The 27,506-nt window shown below is 46.4% G+C and overlaps 1 protein-coding gene across 10 annotated transcripts in view; it reads left to right on the top strand.

Annotated features, from left to right (window-relative positions):
• Positions 1-25,870, top strand: part of FHL2 (four and a half LIM domains 2) — a 77,306-nt gene extending 51,436 nt beyond the window's left edge. For 7 of the 10 annotated variants that reach the window (XM_025353589.1, XM_025353590.1, XM_025353587.1 and 4 more), the window contains 5 exons: positions 356-535; positions 12,729-12,903; positions 18,955-19,124; positions 23,235-23,421; positions 25,266-25,870. In XM_025353589.1, coding sequence (XP_025209374.1) covers positions 380-535; positions 12,729-12,903; positions 18,955-19,124; positions 23,235-23,421; positions 25,266-25,417 — 840 coding nt within the window. In that variant the 5' untranslated portion in view covers positions 356-379 and the 3' untranslated portion in view covers positions 25,418-25,870. Of the gene's footprint in view, positions 1-355; positions 536-8,255; positions 8,378-12,728; positions 12,904-18,954; positions 19,125-23,234; positions 23,422-25,265 lie in introns of all 10 variants that reach the window. The other 3 variants (XM_025353593.1, XM_025353592.1, XM_025353591.1) reach the window with 2 other exon arrangements.
• Positions 25,871-27,506: the final 1,636 nt, after the last annotated feature.

The raw sequence follows: 27,506 nt of genomic DNA on the forward strand, positions 1-27,506 counted from the left end.
AGGAGAATCTCTTGAACCTGGGAGGCAGAGGCTGCAGTGAGCTGAGATTGCACCACTGCACTCCAGCCTGGGCAAAAGAACAAGACTCTGTCTCAAAACAAACAAACAAACAAACAAACAAAACACGAAGTGAATGCATTCAAACACAAAACTGCCTTCGCTAATGAAAAAGAAAACAAAAAAGGTGTTATCATTGAAAATTATGACCTATTAAAGGGTGAGTTTTAATTATTCATCCAGAGGAATTAACCACCTTTCAGCTAAAGATGACAGACAGTGGGACAGTTAATGTATTTGCGTGCATCTCTTTCAGAGAGTGCTCAATGGGACCTGGATTTTCCCTTCTTTTTGATAGGTTGCTGCAAAGCCAGGTGTCAAAATGACCGAGCGCTTTGACTGCCACCATTGCAACGAATCTCTCTTTGGCAAGAAGTACATCCTGCGGGAGGAGAGCCCCTACTGCGTGGCGTGCTTCGAGACCCTCTTCGCCAACACCTGCGAGGAGTGTGGGAAGCCCATCGGCTGTGACTGCAAGGTACCTGCCACGGGACTCTGCGGGTCCCCGGCTGCTCCCCCAAGAAACACGGGCTTCTCTGTGGTTTGTGCTGAAGCCCTGATCCACCACTGAAGTCTGTCTCTTGAGCCCCCTCCGAGAGGTGCGGACCCTGCACGTAGCCTTTCGGAAGCTTCTTCCCTCTAGCTAATGTGATCTCTGCCCACAAGCACTGGGTGAGGGCCTTGCCAGGACTTTCGTGCTTAGTGTCTCTGAGTACATTTTCTGTGTTCTAGTTATTAGTGCCCTTATCTAACCACCCAGCTGCCTACCAACACTGTAACTTTCTTAAGGGCGGTGCTCTCTTCCTCTTGTCTGTTTGCCCCATGGTGAGTAACGCGGAGCAGGTGCTGTGCTCAGTCAATATTTGATGAATGAATGTGTGCATGAGAGAACCAGAGTGGGTTCCTGGATAAATGGGCACATAAAAGCACAAAGTCCTTGGAAGATTGTGGGCTCTTTTCATTTAATGAGAGAAGGACGGGATTTGTATTGTTTCCTTTCAATGGGGAAACGCGTTCACGGCTCTCCTGGGATGGCACAGCGTGGTTCAGCAGAGACCACTGGTCACTTGTACCAGTATTTAACAGGCCAAGCATGAGAGTTCAGCCACCAGACTGCCCAGTTCCAGCCTGGGCTCCCTGTCTCACTTGCTGTATGGCCTTGGGTCAGTTACTTGACCCTTCCGTGCACATCCCCACATCTATAAAATGGGGAGAACCAGGCCAGGCACATAGGCTCGACGCCTATAATCCCAGCACTTTGGGAGGCCAAGGCAGGCAAATCACTTGAGGCTGGAGTTGGAGACCAGCCTGGCCAACATGGTGAAACCCTGTCTCTACTGAAAATACAAAAATCTAGCTGAGTGTGATGGTGCATATCTGTAATCCCAGCTACTTGGGAGGCTGAGGCACGAGAATCACTTGAACCTGGGAGGTGGAGGTTGCAATGAGCCGAGAATCATGCCACTGCACTCCAGCCTGGGGGGCAGAGTAAGACTCTCTCTCAAAAAACAAACAAACAAACAAAACTGGGGAGAACCAGGGGTCTGCTTCATAGGATGGTTCTAATATGTAGATACAAGCCCTCACACTCTTCTAGCAGTGGACAGGGTAAGCTCCAGACTGCCACCTTTCTGCTGACTGCTTCCTTATTCTTTTTTTTTTTTTTTTTTTTTTGAGACAGAGTCTCGCTCTGCCACCCAGGCTGGAGGGCAGTGGCGCGATCTGGGCTCACTGCAAGCTCCACCTCCCAGCTTCATGCCATTCTCCTGCCTCAGCCTCCCGAGTAGCTGCGATTACAGGCGCCCGCCACCTCGCCCGGCTAGTTTTTTGTATTTTTTTTTTTTTAGTAGAGATGGGGTTTCACCGTGTTAGCCAGGATGGTCTCGATCTCCTGACCTCATGATCCGCCTGTCTCGGCCTCCCAAAGTGCTGGGATTACAGGTTTGAGCCACCGTGCCCGGCCGCTTCCTTATTCTTTTTGTGACATGTCCCTTCCACACACCTTTCAGAAACTTCACCCTCTCTCTTTGTCGCTTTTCATTTTGGAAACATCAATAAAAATGTCCAGTTTGAGGAAGAACTAGATGGCCCGAGAAAAATACAATTATAAAACTTCACCTGAAAAAGAAATACTTAAGTAGGTGAGTGATTCAGATACCATCTGGCAAAGGGTAACTCTCACCTTCAAGGACAGATTTTGGATATTTGGGGCTAATCATCCCTGACCAGTGGCTGAAATAAAAACAAAACAAAAAATCACTTGCCGTTTCTCCAGTGAGTTAGTGGAAAGATCCTTAAAACCAGTCATCCTTCCACGCATGTTTTATGAGCAAATAAACAAGAGTCTCCCAAATGCAGCCAAAATCATCCAGGCTGCTGTCAAGCCAGGAGTGAATTGTGCTGAACTTTTCAACTCGGATTCATGTTTTGAGATACGTGGGGTTACACTGTATGATTTTCTACATTTTGGAACAAAAAGAGACATTGAGTTGAAGCGAGACCTTGGCATTTGGGGCTTTTGATGCTTTAGGCGTGATTTTCTTGACTTTCAAAAATAAGCAGGTAGTTGGGTTTGTAGTGGAAGCAATGATAGAAAAGAAATGTTCCTGTTTTTTTCTGGAAGTAAAGCCCACAGTCCTGGCAGGCTGGGAGATACCTGACAGAGGAACTGCGCTCTTCAGTCTGGTGGCCAATCTCTTCTCTTAAAATAGCACAGCCACCACGGGCCTCAGCTACTTCTCTCTAAAGGATGTGTTCATGTGTGTAAATTTTAAATGTTGGCATGCCTATAGGAATTAGGCTAATTTTGAGAGTCCTGACCTACTTCAATGAGACAGGCAAGACTTCAGAGCCTGTTCTATAGTTTGAACATCCTCTCTATATAGCCACTGAATTGTAACCTTTTTTTCTATTAAGTTACTCTGGGAAAATGCTGTGATCTCAAAGGGTAAAGATTATTGATTTGTATGGCCAGTATAATAGTGGAGAATAGGCAGTGCTAATACAATGTTACGATCCTCTGACATTACACCCTTCCTGAATGTTTTCTTGGATACCTGTTAATATTAACAAAATATTTTTGTAGACTGATTACAGAGTTTTTGGGAGATCTACCTATGTTCTGGGCTTCAAAAATTCAACAAACTAAAGAAAAAATAGGGCTGAGCACAGTGGCCCATGCCTGTAATTCCAGCACTTTGGGAGGCCGAGGCAGGTGGATCACTTGAGGCCAGGAGCTGGAGACCAGCTTGGCCAACATGGCAAAACCCCGTCTCTACTAAAAATACAAAAGTAAACTGGGTGTGTTGGTGTGCACCTGTAATCCCAGCTACTTGGGAGGCTGAGGCAGGAGAATATTTTGAACTTGGGAGGCAGAGGGGTTCCTTAAGCCGAGATCACGCCACTGCACTCCAGCCTGGGTGACAGGGCGAGACTCCATCTTAAAAAAATAAAAATAAAAAATAGGCTGGAGTTCCAGAGATGGCTGCTAATACTGTGCATTTAACAAATTGGTGATTTTAAGCCCTGGGTGACACACCTAACCCAGATTTTGAATGTTCCATGGGTCTGCAAGCAATGCCATGAAATCGGACGGGTTACCACACCCACCTATGTGCGTAGAGGGTGCTACGAAGAGAAAAAATTAATAATAAACAAGAACAAAAGATCTGCAGATCAGAAACTATAATTCAGGGTTTAGCTTTTAGTGGTAGTCACTGAAACCACCGTGTGTCGCCTGATGACTTGTTCCAGGCACTTGTAAACGCCTAAACTGCATGATCTAAATTCCTCCTAACACCCTATAGTAAGAACTTTTTTCATTCCATTTTATGGAGTAGTCGCTGAAGCCTAGAGAGGATGAGGATCCTGCCCAGGGTTAACAGGATTAGGAAGAATCCGAGGTACAATTTGAGCCCAGACCCGGAGGGTCCTCACCTATCATGCGATGCCACCTGCCACCTGCAGCCTTGGACAGGACTCTGTCTACGCGACTCTTGGGCCAGATGTAGTCAGTCCCTGTGAGTAAGAGGTGGTGACCACCTGGCCTCTATCAAGTGACCTTCAGTCAAAGGCCTCTACTCTTCTTGTGGCCCCCTTTAGATGGTCATGATTGCCGAATTGAGGCTCAAGTTGTTTCACAAACTCTCTCTCCAGCTTTTGTAGTTAATTAAATAGGAAACACTGAAGTGATGATCAAATTGGCGGAGGTTTACCCATCATGCTGTAAAAGTCTCAGTTAATGTTTGGTAATGGACAGAAAAGTTCAGTGGTATTGTGGCAGAAAGCAACCTGTCTCTGAAATAGGAGACGAAGGTTTTCACACATGCGGGTTAAATCTAGATGCCTCTGGTATATTCTGGAAGGTTTCTGACCAAGCCTCGTGAAAGGTGTAAGGTCAGGTTTGAAAAATCCATCCTTCTGTCCTTGGTGTGACACAGGACTCCCCCGCTGGTCTTTCTGGACTCTTTTCTGGGAAGAGCAGCTACTCCAGTCACATTCTCAGGGTCCAGCCTGCCAACCTGGTGCTTTTTTATTTGTTGGGGTGGTTTTTAAGTTCTCAATGAGAAAACTACCTTTTTGGATCTTCTTCCATGTAGAATTTGTCCACAGAGTTTGTAACGAGCAATGAAAACGTGTATTTATTTGGATTTCCTCCTACAAGAGAAAAGTCTGTTTGTGAAGGTAATTTAATCAAGGAGGGTCCTAGGATCAGGAGCAAAGCTGTTTGGATGAATTCCATGAGAAGGACCTGTCAGTGTGTGAAACCAAAAGTTCAGCCACAAGACATAGCAGCAGAGGTGCACAGAGCTCAACAGTGACGTCGCATGCACTGAGGCTGGACCCCGGAGCCGAATCTCCCTGGCTCCACCTTTGACGAACTGCACGAAGGGGACAAGTCCTGCCACCTATAAGCCTCCGTTTCCATGTCTATAAACTGGGGTTCCGAGCTCATGGGACTGTCGGGGTAATTGAATGAGTTAACGTCTAGGGAGACCTGTGACGTGCCAACACAGAGCTGTCATTTCTGCTGTTGTCCATTTTTCCACATCTTTATTTGTAAGGATTTGAAAGAATGTACAGTTGGAAACCTGATGATCTCAAGCATAGAATATCTTTTCATAATGCTGAGCATGAATGATGTGAGAATCCATTGCTGAAGTGAAATCGTATGGATCTGAAGAATGGCTGGTCCCAGCCCTGGTGGAACGGGGTGCGAAGGAGGGAGGATGAGAGCCAGCCGTTTCAGTCTGGTGACCCTGCCACCCAGACCGTCCATGAGCTGCGGGGTCCAGGGCTCCCTCCAGGCCACTTGCCACTAAAGCTCAGCTAAAGTCTTAAAAAGGACACATTTGGAGCCAAGCAACAGGCACAGCCCATGTTAGGAATGTTTCTGAAATGGAAAAATACAAAACCAGAAAGGAAGTATGCGGGCCTAATCTTACATGTTTATCAACATTTTACTGCAATGTATGACATTTCTGTGAGCACAAGATTAGCCTTGGTATTTTTTTCTGGGAAGTATAAAAGACTCTTTTTTTCTTTCTTTTTGTTTTCAATTTCTCTCTAGGGGAATTTAAAACCGGATATTTCCATCTTAAAGTTCTTCAGCAAGTCTGTCAAGGTGTCCGTATTTCTTACCCTGTTGCCTCTCAGCATCTAAGTGCAATCTCTGTTACACTCATGTTTGCTGTTCACAATGGAGTACTAAGGAAATAGCAAAATCAAGCTACTGGCATGGTGCTAATAACTGAAACTAAAAATCGGTTTTGGAGCTTTTCTGTTTAGAAAGAGTCACTTGAGCCGGGCATGGTGGCTCACGCCTGTAATCCCAGCACTTTGGGAGGCTGAGGCAGGAGGATCACTTAAGGCCAAGAGTTTGAGACCAGCCTGGGCAATATAGCAAGACCCCTGTCTCTAAACAGATATATGATAGATAGACAGACAGAACAGATAGAAGAAAAGAAAAGGGTCACTTGGCACTAGGTCTTCACAGGTAAAGATTCAGAGTGTGGTAGGAAGCACAGGCTCAGGGACCTGGGTCTAATCAATGACAGTCTCGCTTCTAGGCCTTTTGGTGGCATTTTCCAGTCTACCTCTAAGCTCTAGGGAACCATGTGGCTAAAATCTTCCCTCCTGCTGAGACTCAGAGAATACCATGTTGGCCAAGATCTCTAAAAAAAATCAAACCTGGCAATATTGAGTTACCTTCCTCTTACCATAAAGTATTTCCTCACTTCCTCCTTACTGTGAACTTTCTTAAGAAGCGAGTCCAGGAGGAAGCAGTGATGTGAATTTATTAACTTGACTCAGACTTCTAAAGAGAACACAAACTAAGCGCCCCATTCAGAGAGTGACAGGGAAACCCCGTGGCATAATTAGTTACCTACGAGTTTCCAAATAGGATTTGGAAAGAGACATACAAGCTAGGTAGCCGGCATGGCACATGGCTTCCCTGAAGCCAGCATTGCCCTGGCCAAGGAAGCTTTGCAGAACAGATGAGATTTCAGCTGGGACTTGCAGCCAAGTGGGATTTGGCCTTTTGGGGAGAAGGGAAAGGATATTCCAAGGCCAGGGACAGAGCATGGTCAAAGGTATGGAGATGAGGAAGAGGGGACCAGACCAGAGGGTCAGGTTGGAAAGCGAATTGGGGTCAACTTGCAAAGGGGCTGATGTGCCAGGTAAAAAACCAGGAGCACAGTTTAGTTCTGTTGGATCATTTCAGGTGGAAGGGCAGTGGGAATGTTGGAGAAAACACTTACTGGTGTCGTTACATTGAATCTGCTTATCTATAAGAATAAAACTTTATTTCATAGAGTTATTGTATGGCTCAAAATAGGTATGAAGAATTAAGAAAAAGAATTTTAGATTTAAAAGGGCTGAGAAATGAAAAAGCACCTGCCAAAGGAGAGTGGCAGAGTTACCAACGTGGAACTTTAAGATGGCAGATATTCTCATTGACAGGACTGTCTTCATAAGGAAATGTAGGTTCAGCAAGTGACACATTGAGGCAACTCTTCTCATTATTAGCTGTGATCTAAATAATGACTTATAGTAACATCCATTGAGCAACTGCAGTACACACCAGCAACTGTTATACATGCTTGTCACAACCAGTAGTGGGTCTATTATTCCTGCTGTACAGGTCAGAAATCTGGTGAGAGAGGTTCAATTACTTGCCCATGGTGATGTACCTGACATAGGGCGGAGCCCGGATTTAAGTTTAGTCAGTCTGGCATTTGGGCCCTTGAATTGAACCCCTAGGGTGAAATAACCGAGCACTTTAATCACGGGCTCCTGGGATCCCAGAGGGGCGGACGCTTGGCCCACAGTGGTACAAGAGATGTGGACTGTGGGACCCCATGCTCTCCCGTCCTGCTTGCATGCAGCCAGCGTTCAGGTATTGCTCACCCAGGAAGACCATCGCCGTGTACTGCAGCAGGGAGGTGGGCCAGTTCTCTTCCCACTGAGGACCCAGCAACAACAGTGATGCAAGCTTGTTTATGGAGTATTTTTAGTTATTGTACATCACAAAACTTAAGAACGTGAGCACAGGTTAATATTTATCTTAAGGGAAAAGAGTTTCCTGTAGAAGGTTTTAGAATTAGGAACTGCTGCATGCATATTCACTCAGGAATGCGTATGTGTGCAATTCATAGAGGTAGGCTGAGAGAAACACTGGGAGCTGAGTGCAGACGGCCCCAGGGAATGATGCCGAGATAATGCGGCCCTGGGCAGGAAAAGGTACTTTCTGGAAGGCACTCTGTCTTCTGTTTCTTAGGACAAAACCTGGATCTCTGCATGCCTCAACCACTCTACACCAGCCTGAAGGGAAAGGGCAGCTTCTGGCAGGAGCCAAGGCGAGATGGTTCTTAGGGGATATAGCAGACCAGGTTGTCCTGAGAGAATGCAGCCTGCACCTTGCGAGGTGGGATCTGATAGAGCAGGGTGCAGGGGACAGGCCGCGCCTGCAGAAGGTCCTCAAGTCTTGCATGGATGCTTAGCCCAGTAACATGAGGATCGTATCCACATTAAGAGGGACAGTTTCAGGTGTCACATGTCTCTGTCAACGGATCAGTCTTAAACCGTAGCTATTGCATTTTTAAAAGTGCCATAAATATTAACCGTAGGAAAAATGGAATTCTGCAGTGCCTTGGGTCCATGTGCATGTCTTAGCCAGCTTTTCCATGTCTGTCCAGGGACGCTGATGTGCTCTTTCCTCCATCTGGGGACTCGATGACCAGAGTGCAGGCTGTGGTGACATCTAGTGGCTTCGCTCTCATGTTGACTTTGGAGATTTCTCCCTCAGTTTTTCTTAAAGGTCAGCCCCAAAAGGCAAATTTCCTAGAAATTGTATTTCTTTTCCTTCTCTTGTCACTGATAACTTGCCACCCCTCTGTGTGCAATGCCTCCTCCCTGGGCAGGGCTGTGGTAGTTACCATCTTCCCAGAGGGAGGCCAGGGATCTCCTCCCCTCTCCCGAGTGCCTGCTCCTCTGGGTATCTCATCCCATCCAGACAGTGAATCCTGGGTCATGGAAAACATTCTGCAGCTTGTCCCCAAACAAGCAGTCCTCTCAGAGGTGGCTCGCCTGCAGAGGGGGACAGACGTCACTTCTGAAAAGGTGTTTTTCACCTACTACATAACAATCAAAACTTACTTTCTTTCTTTTTGGGACAGTTTCACTCTTGTTGCCAAGGCTGGAGTGTAATGGCACAATCTTGGCTCGCTGCAACCTCCACCCTCCACCTCCCGGGTTCAAGGTTCTCCTGTCTCAGCCTTCTGAGTATCTGGGATTACAGACAGGCACCACCATGCCTGGCTAATTTTTGTATGTTTAGTAGAGATGGGGTTTCACCATGTTGGCCAGGCTGGTCTCTAACTCATGATCTCAGGTGATCCACCCACCTCGGCCTCCAAGTGCTGGGATTACAGGCATGAGCCACCTCGCCCAGCCAAAACTTACTTTTTTATTCTTTTAATTGTGGCAAAATACACAGAACATCACACTTACCTTAACCACTGTTAAGTGTACTGTTCAGTAGTAAGTGCATTCAGATTGCTGTGCAACCAATCCCCAGAGCTTTTGCTTCTTGAAAATCTGAAATACTGCCCCCATCAAACCCATTTATGCCTAGTATTCCATTAGTGGAACGCTAAGCATGTGGGAGTTACATATATCCTACTGCTCAAGATCATTGCCAAGGTCTGATTGCAAAAATTCAAAAAATTGCAACCTCAGGAATGAATGGGTTACAGGACCCATTCTCACTCCCATTCCCCTCTCATCCCAGCCCCTGGCAACCACTCTTCTACCTTCTGCCTCCATGAATGTGACTTCCCTAAGTATCCCACATGTGTGAGATCACGCAGTATTTGTCCTTTTGTGACCGATTTGTCATTTCACTTAGCATCATGTCCTCAAGATTCATCCATGTTGTAGCATGAGTCAGAATTCCTTTCCTTTCTAATAAAGGAATAAAATTCCATTATATGCACAGACCACATTTTGTTCACCCCTTCACATGTTGATAGATGCCTGGCTTGCTCCCACCTTTTGGTTGTGGTGAATAATTCTTCAATGAGGGTGGATGTACAAATGTGTCTTTGAGACCTTACTTTCAATTCTTTTGGGTATATATCCAAAAGTACAACTGCTGAATCATATGGTAATTCTACTTTTAATATTTTGAGGAGCTGCCATGCTGTTTTCCATACAAAATTTATTCTTAATGCATTTCTTCCACAATCAGCATTCTAACAGTGATAACATGAATAAAATCTCCATCTCTTCTTAAATTAGGCTGATTACTGTTTTGGGTGGATAGGGCTTCTAATGGTCTGTTCGATTGTATTCAAAGTCTAAACAAAGGCAATGCTGAGCCACATTCATTTAGGTACAAAATACGTTCTAGAAAGTTGCGAGAATTTGGTCGTTTCTGGATTTCTTTTAATGGACACACACACACATCTCCTCAAGGCTATCTGCTTTGAAAGCAAAGAGTAACACAGACCCGACCAGGACTTTGCCTGGGCTGGTTCAGTGGAAATAACTTTTGCATCAGGAGGACTTGAGCTCCAAGCTTGGCTTAGCTCCGTGCCAGGTATGTGACTGGGCAAGTTACGGAACTTCTCTGACCTTCAGTAATAACATTTACCTTGCAGGGCTGTGCCGTGCCTGGAGTCCGCAGATGGGGTAATGATGGTCATCACTGGTGTTTCAGATGTCTTTTTGAAGCTGGGGCGTGTGCGTGGAAAGAATGGAGAACATGCCTGTTCCTGAACGATGATGATGTCCATGTGGATTGTCGGCTTTCCTGTTTATCATGAGTTCACATGTGTAGACATTAACTCAAATCAAAGCAGTTTGTCCTCTATTTCATTTGTCAAAATAACCCATAAAACACAGGTGATTTTCCCCTCAGATTTCTGAAAATACTTTAAGCTAAAAATACAAAAGACAGGGCAGCCCTCTGCCCTCAACTCCGAGTGTATACCCAGTTTGGGTTCTCAAGGATGGAGAGGACTTGGACATTTGAGCAAGCTGCCCTGGAGTCCCCCTGGGAGGCAGTGCCTACCCCAGGGGACCCACGATACTCAGAGGTGGTGGGCTCAGGTGAGAACTAATCCCACAGAAACCAGGGCATTTAGTCCTGCTTTGAGAGCACTCTATGCTTGTCTCACCTTCATTCCTTTTTTTTTTTTTTTTTTTGAGACGGAGTCTCCCTCTATCGCCCAGGCTGTGCAATCTCCGCCTCCCAGGTTCAAGCGACTTTCCTGCCTCAGCTTCCCAAGTAGCTGGGACTACAGGCACGCACCACCATGCCCGGCTAATTTTTGTATTTTTAGTGGAGATAGGGTTTCACCATGTTGGCCAGGTTGGTCTTGAACTCCTGACCTCAGGTGATTCGCCCGCCTCTGCCTCCCAGAGAGTTGGGATTGTAGGCGCGAGCCACTGTGCCCTACCTCTCCTTCACACGTTATCATCTTGCATCAGCAATAATCCTATTCCCAGATGTTCTAGGAATTAAACTTCTAACAAGGATAGCACACGAGGTCGCCCCTCACAAAGGCCATAGTCATGACTGTCTTCCAAGTGTCTCAGTGTTCACATTTTAAAAATTCCTTGAACTAAAACAAAATGTGCAAAGAGATCACCAAATCAAATAACTTTAGTTTGGTTCCAGGTTCCAGGAAAACACAAACACACAGACACACAGACACACAGACACACACACACACACACACACACACACACACACACACACAGATACTTCAGCAAAAGAGATCTGTTTGTTCTAGTTTTGGTTCCGAGTTAGTTGGTGTTTTAGGACTTTCTAATCAAGGCTAAGATCCATGTTTTCACATCCTACACTCAGCATAACTCCAGCTTCGACTTCAGTTTCAGTAACAGAGACATCGTGGGCAGGCTCTTCTGCAGGGCCATCGCGAGAACAGCCCTCCTGCGCCCTGTTCAGGATACTTACCAACTGGAAGCTGGCCCAGGAAACCGTGCAGAGACTAATATTCTGTTTCTGCCTCATGAATAAATGGATGATGATTTGGGGTCAGAGCTGGAAACACAAAGACAGCAATAGAAACATATTCTTTCTAAGATAAAGCTGGGCATAAATAGATTGTTATTTTAATGTTTTATTGGCACTTTAAAGATGCCGTATGTCATTTTTAAAAGGCAAATGTGGAAGGTTCTCTTATTTCTCAGGCAAGATGAAGCCAAGTGTGGAGTCGAGTTTTCCGCAGGGCTCCTTTCTGTCTCTCATCTTTTACTCAAAAGCATGCATCTGTCTTCTCAGGGCCTCTCCCATGTGTGCCCAGTTTTTGTCTCACTTCTCTCACCCTCACCCCCTTCCACTCCCACACCCTTACCTGTCCCCCAGTCTGAGCACTTCACTCTCCTGTTGAAAAGCAGCTCGCCACTGCCTTCAGGATCAACGGAATCTCTACGCAGACATAAAAGGCAAAAAGGCAGCCATATGTTCCGGTCCAGCCAGGCCGGGGGGGCCCTCCCACCTCGCCCCCGGCCTGTGGTCCCTGCAATCTGACGTGCTCCCCGTCCCCAGATCTTCTGTGTCTGTGCCCTTTCTCTGCCTGAAATTTCCTTCCTCCCCCAGCTCACTGCCACCCACACAGGTAGCACCCACACAAGCAGTCTGTCCTGATTCTTTCCCACCAATCAGTCCTTGGGCCTCCTCCTGGTGAACATCCCGACACCCAGAGCCTCTCTGCCACACCGGTGACCACGGTGATCTGGGTTGGGCAGGGCTCCCTCAGGCAAGGACCTCCTGCAGTCTGTTTCTCTGTCACCGGATGTGGTGTGAGACGAATTGATAGGTGTTCATGTTTTCTGTTTCTCTTTCTTGCAGGCAATGCACAAGGGAAATCCCTTTGTTTTCGAGAAGCATCTCTCACAGACACGTGCATACATGCACATCTGTCTAACCTGTTGCTCCAAAATGCAGCAAGAGTAAAGCAGCCTAGTCCTCACTGATTTCAGCAGTTAGGTGGTCCTGGGGCATGAATGTGGGTGCGCCAGGGTGCCTCGGCCCACCTTCATTCCTTGTTTGCCCTGCAGATTCGCAAGGGGCCCCAATGCTGTGGGGTCCAAGCCCTCCTATCCTGCCTCTGACTGTCTTGTGTGGTCTGGCCCCACAGGACTTGTCCTACAAGGACCGGCACTGGCATGAAGCCTGTTTCCACTGCTCGCAGTGCAGAAACTCACTGGTGGACAAGCCCTTTGCTGCCAAGGAGGACCAGCTGCTCTGTACAGACTGCTATTCCAACGAGTACTCATCCAAGTGCCAGGAATGCAAGAAGACCATCATGCCAGGTCAGGAGACACACCTTTCTCATGCGTGAGCCAGTCTAGCTTCAGGCCTTGTGCACGTTCCTCTGACCCCCTGTTCACATTGACTTGGTTCCAGACACTCGCGTTGACTTTCCATTTTTACCTTGAATTACAGAGGAGTATTTAGAGTCCTTACAAAGCAGGCACATACGGGTTCTATCATGGGCAGTAATGGGATCTTTTTGCTATGCACATGGCGCAGTGTTATGCAGTCAAATTGTTAGAGTAAGTGAATGGTGGGCATTCCCCTTCAAAATACATCTCCTGCATCAGCCCCCACTTTCCCACCACCATAGATGGTTTCTCTTTTCTTCGCTTCTACCTGCTGAATGTGTACTCATTCAGTTATTTCACCAAGTGTGCATGGTGCTCTTGCGTGCCAGGCACTGGGCTCAAGCCGAGCATCCATGGGGTGTGAGCCAAGGTGCACTTGGTTCTCTGCCCTTGTGGAGTTGGTGTTCTAGATGGATAGTCAAAAAGGGCACAGCTGCAACTGGGCCAGGTGCTGAGGACGGCAATAAAGGTGCCTTGTGTGTTGATAGGACTATGTCCCTCATGGGGTGTGTGTGTGTGTGTGTGTGTGTGTGTGTGTGGCGGGGGGAGTTATTTGGTTTTTTGTTTTGTCTTTTATGTGAGAGGGCAGAATCTTTTATTTTGAAAAGCAAAGGGGACAAAAAGATATGGAATTTCAAAATACAGAAAGAAGCTGGGCATCGTGGCTCATGCCTGTAATCCCAGTACTTTGGGAGGCTGAGGTGGGTGGATCACTTGAGGTCAGGAGTTTGAGATCAGCCTGGCCAACACGGTTCAGTGGTGCAATCTTGACTCACTGCAACCTCTGCCTCCCAGGTTCAAGAGATTCTTCTGCCTTAGCCTCCTAAGTGGCTGAGGCTACAGGTGTGCACCACCACACCTGGCTAATTTTTGTACTTTTAGTAGAGACGGGGTTTCATCATGTTGGTTTGCTTTGTTTTTGATAATAAAGAAATACTGAAGAGACTGACATATAGGAAATAGTTTTAAAAGATATGTAGGATGCCAGGTGTGGTGGCTCACCCCTGTAAATTCCAGCACTTTGCAAGGCTAAGGAGGGGGGATCATGAGGTCAGGAGTTTGAGACCAGCCAGGCCAACATGGTGAAATCCCATCTCTACTAAAAATACAAAAATTAGCCGGACATGGCAATGTGCGCCTGTAGTCCCAGCTACTCGGGGGGCTGAGGCAGGAAAATTGCATGAACCCGGGAGGTGGAGGAGGTTGCAGGGAGCTGAGATTGTGCCACTGCATTCCAACCTGGGTGACAGAGTGAGACTCCATCTTGGAGGAAAAAAAAAAAAAAAAAAGACATGTAGGATAAGGAATCATCATTTTTAAAAAGGCAAGGAGGTTATTTGACCTTCAGTAAGATGGTTTCTTACTGCTACTACATTTCTCTGGTTAATACAACTTAAAAACAACTGTGACACACTATGACAGGGAAGAAAAATGCCCAGGCTGACACAACCCCAGCCCTGTTGGCAGCTGTAAGGGAAGACAGGTGGCAAGGCTGCATGGTGACTTTAGATGAGGCAGCTCCAGGCAGGAAGACCTCGTCCAAGATCACATGGGTCCTGCAGAGGCTGGAAACTCGGGCCCCAGTGCTGTACGACACTGCGAATGAGAACCGAAGCCCGTAGAAAGCCAGGCTGACCTGTGTCCTGCCCCACAGGGAGTCACTGCAGAGACACAGCACTCTCAGTAACAACAAGAACCACAACATGAATTGAAAAACAAATTAAACCCTTACTAGTTTCCTGAACAAGGGCCCAAGGAAGCTTCCACTGGGGAGTCTAGGGGCTATTTAAGACTTTAACTGTTAGCACCAACCATGACATAAAAAGTATGCATATTTCCCGGATTTTGAATTTTTCACCTGTCTTGACTTTCTGTGTTTGTTAGGTTCTCCAGAGAAACAGAATCAATTGCAGAAATATATACACGTAGATACGTATATATGGGGGGAGAGAGAGAGAGAGAGAAAGATGAGAGAGAGAGAGAGAAAGATGAGAGAAAGATGAGAGAGAGAGAGAGAAAGATGAGAGAGAGATGAGAGAGAGACAGAGATGAGAGAAAGATGAGAGAGAGAGAAAGATGAGAGAGAGAGAGAAAAAAGAGAGAGAGAGAGAGAGAAGGATTTATTTCAAGGGATTGGCTCATGAGATTGTGGAGGCGGTAAGTCTGGAATCTGTAGAACAGCCCAGCAGGCTGGAGGCTCAGGGAAGAGATGATACTGCAGTTCCAAATGGGAGCGTTTGAATTCCATAGGGCAGCAGGCTGGAAACTCAGCCAGGGTGTGTCTATTGCAGTCTTGAGAAGAATGAGTTGCCCTTAGGGAAACCTTAGTCTTTGCTCCTAAGGCCTACCACTGATTAGATGAAGCCCGGCCCTGATACGTGGGTAATGTGCTGCACTCGAAGCTTACTGACTTAGACGTTAATCACATCTAAAAAACGCCTTCACGGCAACAAATAAACCTGTTTTTTTGACCAAACAACTGGGTACCAGAGCCCAGCCACAATGACACATAAAATTAACCATCACACCTTCTCTTTCTTGTGGTGTTTACTGGGGAGGGAAAGAAAGGAAAAACATGATCAGATAAGAAGTAAAAGCCCAATGTTCAGTGAGGGGTAACCCATACTGAATATCTGAGAATTAACTGGCCAGCAGTCTCTTCTACTAAGGAATGAGGGAAGCTGGAATTCAGGCTCTGTGGTAAGAAATGCTGTGTAGTAATAATAACAACACAGCCACAGCTACCGGCCCCTGAGCACACACAGAGGGGTCGGACACTACTGCTTTACCGAATCCCATTTAATCTTCAGTGTCCCCTGGGTTGGATGGCTTCATCCCCATTTTACAGGTGCCTCCGCCAGAAGAAATGGACTGAGCACCAAAAGCAGGGTGTCTAGAAGAATCCTGGTGTATGCAAAACAAACAAACCACCACCAACAAAACGCTGAATGAAAGCACTTGCCTGCCTGGCTTTTGATTTTTAACACTTTTGATTTTTAAAAGTGTTCGAACCCATTTAAGATGAATATGGGTTACAGCGTCAGTGCACACAGCTTTTGCAGTGAATTTACATTTAGAGGACGAGTGAAAAAACTCAACCCGCCAGCGCCACACCCCTACACAAGTCAGTGTCCTGATGACTAAACAGGAAACTGGAGTACCATCAGAAACCCCAGTGCTGGTGTTTACCAGCTCTCGCGCCCCTATTAGCAGACGTTGCTTACAGATGCACCACAGCCTCTGCACATGCACAGACTCCAGTAGCGCTAGTGTCTCCAACCCTGCAACCAAATTTCTGGCTCCTCATTTGCCTTTTTTTTTTTTTGAGACAAGATCTCGCTCTTTCGCTCAGGTGGGAGAGCAGTGGTACGATCACTGCTCACTATGGCCCTGACCTCTCGGGCTCGAATGATCCTCCCACCTCAGCCTCCTACGTACCTGGGACCTCAGGCACACACCACCACACCCAGCTTAATTTGTTGTTTTTTTATGTTTTTTGGTAGAGACAGGGACTCCCTATGTTGCCCAGGCTGGTCGCCAACTCCTGGGCTCAAGAGATCTCCCGCCTTAGCCTCCCAAAGTGCTGGGATTACAGGGCTGCGGCACTGCAGCCAGCCTAATTTGACTATTTGAATCCGATTAAGACATCCCTTCCTCAAGACTGCGCTTCGGTCTGCGGGAGACTTGGTTCAGAGTGTGCGATTCAGTTAGGAGAAGGAACGCCCCTGCCACCTGCCGGCGTTGCTGCATATGACCACGCAGGCCTGCGGCCAAGGCTGTCACCTTGCCTGAGATGTGCACGCGCCACCTCCCTGAGGCTCCAGGTGCCCCGTGCATTCCCTGCACGTAGAGTTGCCCTCGAACTGGTGTTGATCTGATAAGACTTATTTCAGAACTCGCCAAGAATGTCACGAGAGTCATAATTGCCCCATATTCATTGGCAAAATCCTTTGGCTTCTGGGCTGCTTGATCAGAATGAAGGTCAGAGATCCAAAGAGCAAGTGACAAAAGTATGCATGGAGGTGGAAGAAAATCTTTGTGAAGTGTGTATCAAAGTCCTTCCACTATTTTTACTTGAATTTCCATTGCTTCACGTAATGTTCGTTTTAGGATTCATCACCCCACAATCGAATTCCATAGATTGTACAGTTTAGTTTTCAATTTTAAGATCACTGCGTGTCATCGACCCAAATTCCCTCTCACACATTGCCCCCCACCACACACCCCACTTATTTTATATAATCTCAAATGTCTGGTCTTGGAAGGACAGGAAGCTGAGAAAATGATCCTAAATAACAATCATGCGATAATTCTCAGCACATTCCTAATTACTGGAGGACAGACATTTCCTGACCAGCTTTCTAGCCAGCTAAAATAAAACCCCTAGCTTTGTCCTTGGGACCATGAGATTTTGGGGCTGAGAGCTACGAACTAGTCTATAGACTCCTATAAGCCACCTGTGTTACTGCAGCTGCTTACACCTGGTCTGGCGCGGGCAGTCCCCCTGTCGGCTTGATTCCCCATCACTCCCTGACCGCTAGTAGAAGTCACATGTATGTGACCCTCATGCCGCAGTCCCCAGGGATTGGCAACATTTTTCCTTCAAAAACCAGATAAATATTTGGGGCTTTGTGAACCATACAGTCTCTGTCACAACTACTCAACTACCACAACTACACAACAACTCTGCACAACTGCACACAGTTGCACACTACTCTGCCATCTAGCATGAAAGCGGATGGAAACCATGGAAGTAAATGAATGGGTGTGGCTGCATTCCAATAAAACTTCATTTGAAAAGCAGGCAGCAGTCTGGATTTGGTCCTTACACAGGGGCCAGGCCCCTCAGCTAGTCCGGGCACTTACAACACTTTCCTGCTTCTTTGTCCCTGAAACTCATTTCCCCAGATCTTTCTTTACATTTGCTTTACAGGAAGGGTACTTGTTTACATGCCTATCTGGAATCATCTCTTACTATAAATAGATACACTTCTTTCTGGTAAACAAAAATGAAAAAAATGTCAGTCAACAAACACCGGGCATTTGTAGTGAGTCCAGCTTGGTGGTGGCAGGGGTGACCCGTAGTGTTTCAGTTCTCTAGAGCTCCTCAGTTCACTTGGAGAAATGGTAGAAATGGATCAAATGCTAATAGTTACTCAAAAGACAATGGATGGCACGGGTTTAGGCAAATACTAAATGGGAGATACAAGTAACACATGAAGATTGCAGCCAGGCATGGTGGTGTGCATCTGTAGTTCCAGCTCCTCAGGTTTAGGCAGGAATTTCCCTGGAGCCCAGATGTTCAAGGCTGCAGTGAGCCAGGATCATACCACTGCACTCCAGCCTGGGTGACAGAGCGAGACCCTGTCTCGAAAATAAAAAAAACTACATGTAGGTTTTAATTATAACACTTAGCACAGTGCATAAAATTACCAAGATACCTCACAACTTGGTTCAACAGCTAGTACGTAAAGTGAGTGTTGTAGAGGCAGCTCACTGAATCAGGTTAGAGGTTCCAGGTTCATTCACACTCCAGCCATTTCCATCCTGCTGCGAACCAGACAGGGTGTTCTTTATTAGGTGTGCAGTAGGCGAATACAGTCCCTAGACTCCAAAAGTCATGCTCCATAGAAATTAATCGGAGCTATGCCACACTTCCCTTTATACTTTGCATTGCTGAGGCAGACTTAACTTTTTTTCGATTTAACATTCCTAACCACGGTTTTCAATAAATAAATGTTAAGTACCTAAAATGTACACGTGTTGTTCTAGGAGCTGGGTGTACAGTAGTGAACCAAGAGACAAAGTCCATGCCCTGCACAAAATAGGAATTACCTCCATTTAGAGGTGAGCCTTCAAGAGCTGAAGTCACTTGCTCTGGTCATAAAACTAGAGGGTGGCAAGCTCTGAAGGCAATTGCTGGGACTCCACGCCCCTCTAAACATAACTCTGCTGTGTTCCTCTTGACCCTGATGACAGGTACCCGCAAGATGGAGTACAAGGGAAGCAGCTGGCATGAGACCTGCTTCATCTGCCACCGCTGCCAGCAGCCAATTGGAACCAAGAGTTTCATCCCCAAAGACAATCAGAATTTCTGTGTGCCCTGCTATGAGAAACAACATGCCATGCAGTGCGTTCAGTGCAAAAAGGTATTTCAGATTCCCCCTTGGCCCTTGCACATTCTGGCCGGTTTGCCTCCATGGTCCATGTCTGTCAGTTCTCTTTCCAAAAACAAGGATACCTGTGATACTGGAATGGCGTGGGAGCTGTGCCTGTCCTGCCTTACATGCCGAGCTTTATCCATTGGGTCTGGGCGCCCATCCTTCTTTCAAAAACATCAACACCGTTGAGCTCCTGTGATCAAATCGTTTAACCCTGCCTTCTTCTAGACCATTCTAAATATATTCTTATGTCGATGACCTGATGTTAGAGGGAAGGGGAGCCACTATCCCAAAGCTGTCTTGTTCAGCTTCTCTCCATGAATAAAACAAGAAAACAACTGCAAACTTGAGAGGGAGAGAAAGATGGAAGGAAGAGGGGGAGAGGAAGGGAGGGAGCAGGGAGGAGAGAGAGACGGATGTGAGAAGAAAAGTAAAGGAGAAAAGTCTGCCCCCGTGGATATGGGACAGATCATTTATTAAATGTATCTACTCTGACCAGGCAAGGAGGCTCACGCCTGTAATCCCAGCACTGTGGGAGGCCAAGGCTGGTGGATCACCTGTGGGAGGCCAAGGCTGGTAGATTACCTTAGGTCAGGAGTTCAAGACCAGCCTGGGCAACATGGTGAAACTCCATCTCTACTAAAAATACACAGCTTATCTGGGCATGGTGGTGCACACCTGTAATCCCAGCTACTCAGGAGGCTGAGGCAGGAGAATTGCTTGAACCCGGGAGGTGGAGGTTGTAGAGAGCCAAGATCGCACCACTGCACTCCAGCCTGGGTGACAGAGCGAGACTTCATCTCAAAAAATTAAAAAAATAAAAACAAATAAACTTAACTACTCGATCTGTTCCAGTCATGGCTCTGTTAGGGTTAAAGAAAGAAAGGGAACTGCATATCTGTAGGAAGCCCAGTTGCCCCCCGACCTGTGCCCGTCAGGGTGGAGCTTAGTTTTCTGCTGTGCCCTCTGACTCTTACACACACGCAACTCTGATTATGCTGTAGCTTCCAGCGTCTCTGTGCTGTTAGGCTTTGCATCGGCCTGTTGAGTGGCACCCTCCCACGGCTCACTCGCCCTGGGCAATGCCAGCTTTGGAACTCATTGCAGGTTCTGTTTGCTCTCATCCTCTTATTGACCCTGCTCACGCAGCTTCTGCTGTGTTGCCCTTGGGGCCTCTACCCTTGCCTCTGGGCCATGGAGAAACATCCCAGTGCCTCTACCTGTACCTGGCTGGCCTGGGCAAGAATGTCCCCACCTTGCCTGCACCTTTTCTAAGTGCTGAGTATTCTTACCAATTTCCATTCAGCCTTTCTCTCTTGTTTCCATTTGTTTTGTTTTGTTTTGTTTTGTTTTTTGAGACAGAATCTCACAGTCACCCAGGCTGGAGTACGGTGGCACGATCTTGGCTCACTGCAGCCTCTGCCTCTCCAGTTTAAGCTATTTCTTTTGCCTCAGCCTCCCAAGTAGATGGGATTACAGGCAAGCGTCACCATGCCTGGCTGACTTTTTTGTATTTTTAGAAAGCACGGGGTTTCAACGTGTTGGCCAGGCTGATCTCGGAACTCCTGACCTCAGGTGATCAACCTGCGTCCGCCTCCCAAAGTGCTGGGATTGTAGGTGTGAGCCACTGCGCCCAGCCCCTTTTGTTCTTTACTGTTATTTTAGATTTTATTTCTCTTAATTTCCTCTCCATTTATGGTTTTTTTTTTTTTTTGAGACAGTTTCACTCTGTCACCTGCGCTGTAGTACAGTGGCATGATCTCAACTCACTGCAACCTCTGCCTTCCGGGTTCAAGCGATTCTCCTGCCTCAGGCTCCTGAGTAGCTGGGATTACAGGCAGGCGCCACCACCACACCCACCTAATTTGTGTGTGTGTGTGTGTGTGTGTGTGTGTGTGTGTGTGTGTGTGTGTTTTAGTAGAGACGGTGTCTCACCTTGTTAGCCAGACTGGTCACGAACTCCTGTTTTTTTCTTTATTCTTAGATTGAGGTCTCATTCCTGCTTTTATTTTAGGAACCCTCTTCCCTGTTCTCTCCCCTTTTTATTTTCATTTTGGTCTGTTTTTCTCATCAAGACCTAACAGAAGTTCATCTGAATTGCTCTTCCTCTGTCATCTTTCCAGTGTGTGCTTTATTCATTTGCAGAAATGAAAGCAACACATCCTTCTGGGATGCCTTTTGTGCGCATGTTCGTTAAATACACACAAAAACCTTCACGCCAGAAGCAACCATTCCTCGACATGAACTTGGCCCTCTCAGGCACTGGGGATCCGATGCTGGACAAGATGCAGACACTTAACTGTAGTCTAGGTGGAAGTACACTCCAGTGTCAAACCCGTCAGTCGTTACTAAGCAGTGTGCCATGGAGGAGAAAAGCAGAGTGTGGAATGGAGGGACCTCAACTAATCTGAGGAGTTGGGGGCCAGGGTGGCGTTTAGGGAGGGAGTCTCTGAGAAAATCATGCTATGCTGAGAGGCATCGAGTTAGCTGATGTGGGTGGGAAGCATGGAATCCGGAGTGAGGGAGGACTGAGGATGTATGTTGCAGGCAGAGGAGACGTCTTACACACACAGGCTACTGCATGCATACGGATGCGTTGCAACCAAGCGTGTTTTGTGTTCATTCTGTTGTGCGGTGGGGTGGGTTATAGGAAGATGCTTTATGATTCATGGTTTAATGAAAAGAATGCAAGATAGAAGGGAGTCCGGAATTCTAGCTCCTGCTTTGTCATTAACCAGCTATGAATTCTTCAACAAGTCACTTTTTAATTTCTCTGAGTCTCAGTTTACTCACCCATAAAATTAGTATCTTTCTTACTTCACAAGCTTTATGTAAAGACCAAAGGAATTACTGGATGATACTGAAATGTTCAAAAAATAAAAAGCAAAACAGCGTGATTGTGAGGTGCTTGCACTCCATCTTCCATGGCCTTCGTTTGCCAAGCTGAGGCCACCTACACTCCTCTCATAGCTTACTCAGCTCCACCAAGCATGCATTTTTAAACAGAATGTGAGATGCAACATTTGGAGAAAAATACCAGGTAAAATTGAGGTACTGATGGCCGTTCCACCTTGTGTGGCTTTGCAGCTTCACCTCACAGATGTTCTAAGACCACAAGACAGGTGAGAATGAAGGCATCTGGCTTATTTTTCCCAAAACTTCCAAGATGCCCATATCTTCTTGTGGCATCAGCAGGTGCCAGTCCCAGCTGTCCTTTAAGCCTTTTCCTTCTTTTACCGTAAGTGGCTGGAGAGACAGGCTCATGAGTGGCATTGGAGAGGATACCACTTGCCAGGGTTTTTGTTCTGTTTTCGAGACAGAGTCTCACTCTGTTGCCCGGGCTGGAGTGCTGTGGCATGATCTTGGCTCACCGCAACCTTCGTCTCCAGAGTTCAAGCGATTCTTCTGCCTTAGCCTCCTGAGTAGCTGGGATTACAGGCGCACCACCACACCCAGCTAATTTTTTGTATTTTTAGTAGAGATGGGGTTTCGCCATGTTGGCCAGGCTGGTCTTGAACTCCTGACCTCAAGTGATCCGCCTGCCTCGGCCTCCCAAAGTCGTGAGATTACAGGCGTGAGCCACTGGCCCTGCCAGGCTTCTAAGTAAGGACTCCCCATCCACTTGCCTGTTTAACATCACCCTCACTTCCTGGATGAGAAAACTGAGGTGCAGAGATCTTTATTATGGCCTGCTCCCAGCCACAGGTCTGGTAAGGAGTAGGATTAGGATTCAAGCCCACGTCTCCTCGATGCTGTCTTCAATCCCGATCCCTCCACTGTGCTGCTTCCCTGCTTGCGAAGGTGGCAACGCCACTGAGGTGCCCTGTGCCTTAGATCTCCAGCATCCCTGGGAAGGGCTGAGGGCAACCCCCAAGCTCCAGTTTCACTAATGGGAAAGCCAGGGCCTATGACACTGGAATGAAAGCGTGTGGCGAGGGTAACGAGTGACTGTGAGGTTTGTAAAGCAGCTTCATGGTGATGTTTAACAAACTGGACGTTTTCTGAATGAGGATCTTGCATCGTCCAGTGGCAGTAGCTGAGACTGAAGATGTCTCGCAAGCACAGAGACCACACTAACTCTCCCACTTGTCCCTGCAGCCCATCACCACGGGAGGGGTCACTTACCGGGAGCAGCCCTGGCACAAGGAGTGCTTTGTGTGCACCGCCTGCAGGAAGCAGCTGTCTGGGCAGCGCTTCACGGCTCGCGATGACTTTGCCTACTGCCTGAACTGCTTCTGTGACTTGTATGCCAAGAAGTGTGCTGGGTGTACCAACCCCATCAGCGGTGAGTGTCCCGGGGTCCCCACTTCGAAGAGGGATTGGAAGCTTGAACAAGGCCTAGCATTTTAGCATGTGACCCTGTCTATATCCGTAAACTTCCCACACCTCCCTAAGGGTCTGAACACAGCAGACTTTTCTGCCTATCTGCTTTCCTCTCCTTGGTGCACTGGCTATGCTTCAGCAAGTAATGATTACTTCCTCTGCAGCCCACCGGATCACAACCATATGGCCTGTGCTCTGGTTTAGTTTCTGCTTTGGGTTGGATTATCTCTAAAACTGCAGCCTGTGAGCCTGTAACACCACATAAGCACAATAAAAACTGGCCTTTTCAGGCTTAGCAGCTGTGCTGTTTTCTTAGAAGTGTCCCCTAGCATCTTAGGGGGACGGTTGTACTCCAAAGCATCTTAGTGGGAAATTTCTGCCACAAGGCCACAGCTATATGAGGGCAGAGGGTACATTCTAAGGAGTTTTTCATATTGTATTCCCCAAAATGATCTGGCTAAGTGAGAGCCTAAAATCTGGCTGGCCGGCAGACCAGGCTTCTGGACTAGACTATTAAGCAGGCTGGAGAAATTCAGTGTGGAGAACAGATGACTTCACACTAAAGTCCTTTAGATGGTCACCACATATCACTACACAAATTAGTGACTGGGTGGGGAGAGAAAAGTGTGTATTCTATAATAACACAGGAGAAGTTTTATGATGTGGGATTTTCAGTCCCACTGCATTCAGTGGACTGGTTCTTCCCTATCAGAGGAAAGTGGCAGACACATGGAGTACCCGGTGGCCTGGCTTTCCTATGTGGCTTTTCAGTGTCATTACAGAAACACATCTATACACCCCCTGTGTGCTTGTCCTTGACTTTCTTTTCCCTCAGGCCTAGAACCAAGTTCACCTAACTGAGCTAAATCACCTTCCCACGTCACTAAAACAGTTCTCTCACGTATAATGCAGAGCTCATTACATTTCCATGTGAAATTAAAATATGAAGAAAAGCATAGTATTTACAGTTTACCTATGTTAAAATATCTGTTTCTGGTCCTTTATACACCACATTTCCCTTGGAATCATTTAGGGGGAAAATGCAATCTTTTGCCAAACATATTCATCTTTAATGCTGTTTTCAGCAGTGACTTCTGTTGAGGTAAATGTTTATAACATTAAGCTTTATAAAGTGATACAATCTATATAAAAGCACTTCTAAATGTAAAACGTTAGATATGAATGTGAATTGCGGTTATTGTAGCACTGAGAAAAAACACTAGGTAAAACCAACTGTATTATAATCAGGGACCAATGTACCTTAAATATTTGATTCCATTCTGTCTGTCTGCAGCTTTCTCAGGATCTTCCCGCTGCAACAATATTCCTCTGCCCTCATTCCTACCCACATCGTGCTTTATCTGTGAGGCTTTTCCTGGCCACCCCAGGGAGGATTAACTTTTCCTCTTCTACACTCCCTTCGGTGCTTCAATCATTAAATCACACAAATTTGAGCACCAGGCAACATGAGGCACCTAGTGAAGGCATAAGAGAAATCTGCTTCCTGTTCTCACAGAGTTTCATTTTGTGGGAAAACACATAACAAATACAGTCAGCATTCTTTGACGCACTTATCACATCATTTTGGAACCAGTTTCTATCTCTCTTCCGATATTCACGAGATCCTCCAGGCTGTGCATAGAATCTGATTTATACATGGATTCCCAGCACCCAGTCACTAGAAGTTCACACTATCCATATTACACAATCCAAACTTTGAAATGGATCAAACCACAATTCCTTCTTCAGTCCCAGTTGCCTGATTCTAATTTTCTTCATCCGGTATTATTTTCTCTCTGTTAACAGGACTTGGCGGCACAAAATACATCTCCTTTGAGGAACGGCAGTGGCATAACGACTGCTTTAACTGTAAGAAGTGCTCCCTCTCACTGGTGGGGCGTGGCTTCCTCACAGAGAGGGACGACATCCTGTGCCCCGACTGTGGGAAAGACATCTGAAGTCAACACAGAGAAGTTGCTGCTTGTGATCTCACACACAGATTTTTATGTTTTCTTTCTCACCCAGGCAATCTTGCCTTCTGGTTCCTTCCAGCCACATCGAGACTTTCTTCTAGTGCTTTTCAGTGATACTCACGTTTGCTTCAACCTTTAGTGCTTTGTGCTAGTTCAGTCCCAGGGAAAGAGAAAACTCGCCCTAGGCCCTAGGTGGGAAGATGGTTTGAAATTTTTGTAATCGAGTAAGGCACACCCAAATGTAAAAATCCTTTTGAATGATGTCTTTATAAATCTTTCTCTCACTGCCTATTTAAGTGCAATTAATGTATGCCACGAACTTGAAAGTTTTCTAAACTCAGTAAGGTAATGACCAATTGGTATTTACAGCTCTGTAACTTCCTGTTGTGTCAAGTCTAAACCAAGATTATGTGACTTGCAATAAAGTTATTCAGAACAAAATCTTTTGACAGGCACAGTGTGTGAAATCATGATTAAAGGTTGAGGCACTGAGTCTAAGTAACGCTTCATTGCATGGTCCCATGGTCACTGTATGAAGTGCAGTTCCAATGGCCTGGGGCATTGCCAACTGGAATAGCATCACATCACACTCTTTATTTAAAGGAAGCCTTCAGTCAACACCAGGCACCTCTTCCTTGCTACCTTCTCTCCCAATTTTTTTTTTTTTTGAGACAGAGTCTCACTCTGTCACCCAGGCTAAAGTGCGATGGCACAATCTCGGCTCACTGCAACCTCCGCCTCCCGGGTTCAAGCGATTCTCCTGCCTCAGCCTCCTGAGTAGCTGGGATTACAGGTGCCCACCACTATGCCGGGCTAATTTTTGTATTTTTGGTAGAGATAGGGTTTCACCATGTTAGGCTGGTCTCGAACTCCTGACCTCAGATGATCCACCTGCCTTGGTCCCCCAAAGTGCTGGGATTACAGGTGTGAGCCACTGCACCCGGCCACCTCCTCTCTCTTTCCCATACTCTTTCTCTTGGAATGTAATCCTCTGCATTTGATGCAGTAACATCAACTCCTGACAGTGAAGCCAATGTTCAGGTCATTTTTCTTGGCAGGGCTTCTTGGCTCTGTCCCAGTGTTATGGATCCACATCTTACACCGACTTCCATAAAGTGAAAGACTGCACAAGGACATAAGCAACTTGAGGCCAGAGACAACATCCTATTCATCTTTATGTTCTCAACACCCTCGCAACTGAGGGCACACTGGGAGCCTTCCGTGCTTCTGAAAAGGGCAGTAAAGCAGGAGGGACACACAGTCATTACAATAAAAATAACATTCGGAGCTCGTGTGGCAGTGGTCTGTGAAATAATCTCAGACAGCAGTACACAGTTGGGAAGCACAGAGCCAAGGTATGGGATAGGGCACTGCACAGTTCTCTTTAGCATCAGTGACGTTTTTGTCCTTAGTTTTCTAAGACAATGCAATATAATAAAATGATACGCTAAGCAACAGAAAAATTTGGTGGAAAGCAAGTCTGATATATGCTGAGCATATGTGACATCAGTTTCTTAATCTGAGTGGTAGTCACTGTTAGAATGTTCGATAATGTCTGGAATGAGTCTTTTGGATTTATAGTTGACTTGAGGTTTTGCTTAAAAAGAATAATTTCATCCCTTGTTAGTTGTTTTGCTGTTTTCTATTTCATAAAAGTAAAAGCACTCCAGATTTCATTTTGGAACATCTTACTTGTTCTCATTAAAACCACAGACTATCCCAACCTTAAATTACCCATTCTAAAATTAATGGTTAGGGGGAATTCCACTTCTAGTAAATAGCTCCAATTGGACTAATTCTCCTTCAAATTAACAGTCATTCTGGACAAAATATTTATTTAATTGTTGAGAACACTGGAGCACGATCTAAAGCAGGCAGATATTGGAGGCGGGTAGACACTTGGAAGAAGAGAATGACACTGGGTGATTTTCCTGTTTCGGCCTTTTATCCAACGGCAGCCCCCCGCCAGGGATCTAAAACTCTGTTAGGAAACCTGCAGTCTTACTAGCCTGAGGAACCAGAGGCCAGAGTTTGGGATAAACAGCCTCTGGAAAGTGAGGAAGAAAATCCTGAA

Source organism: Theropithecus gelada, chromosome 13, assembly GCF_003255815.1.
Source record: "Theropithecus gelada isolate Dixy chromosome 13, Tgel_1.0, whole genome shotgun sequence".
In the NCBI taxonomy this organism is placed as follows: Eukaryota; Metazoa; Chordata; class Mammalia; order Primates; family Cercopithecidae; genus Theropithecus; species Theropithecus gelada.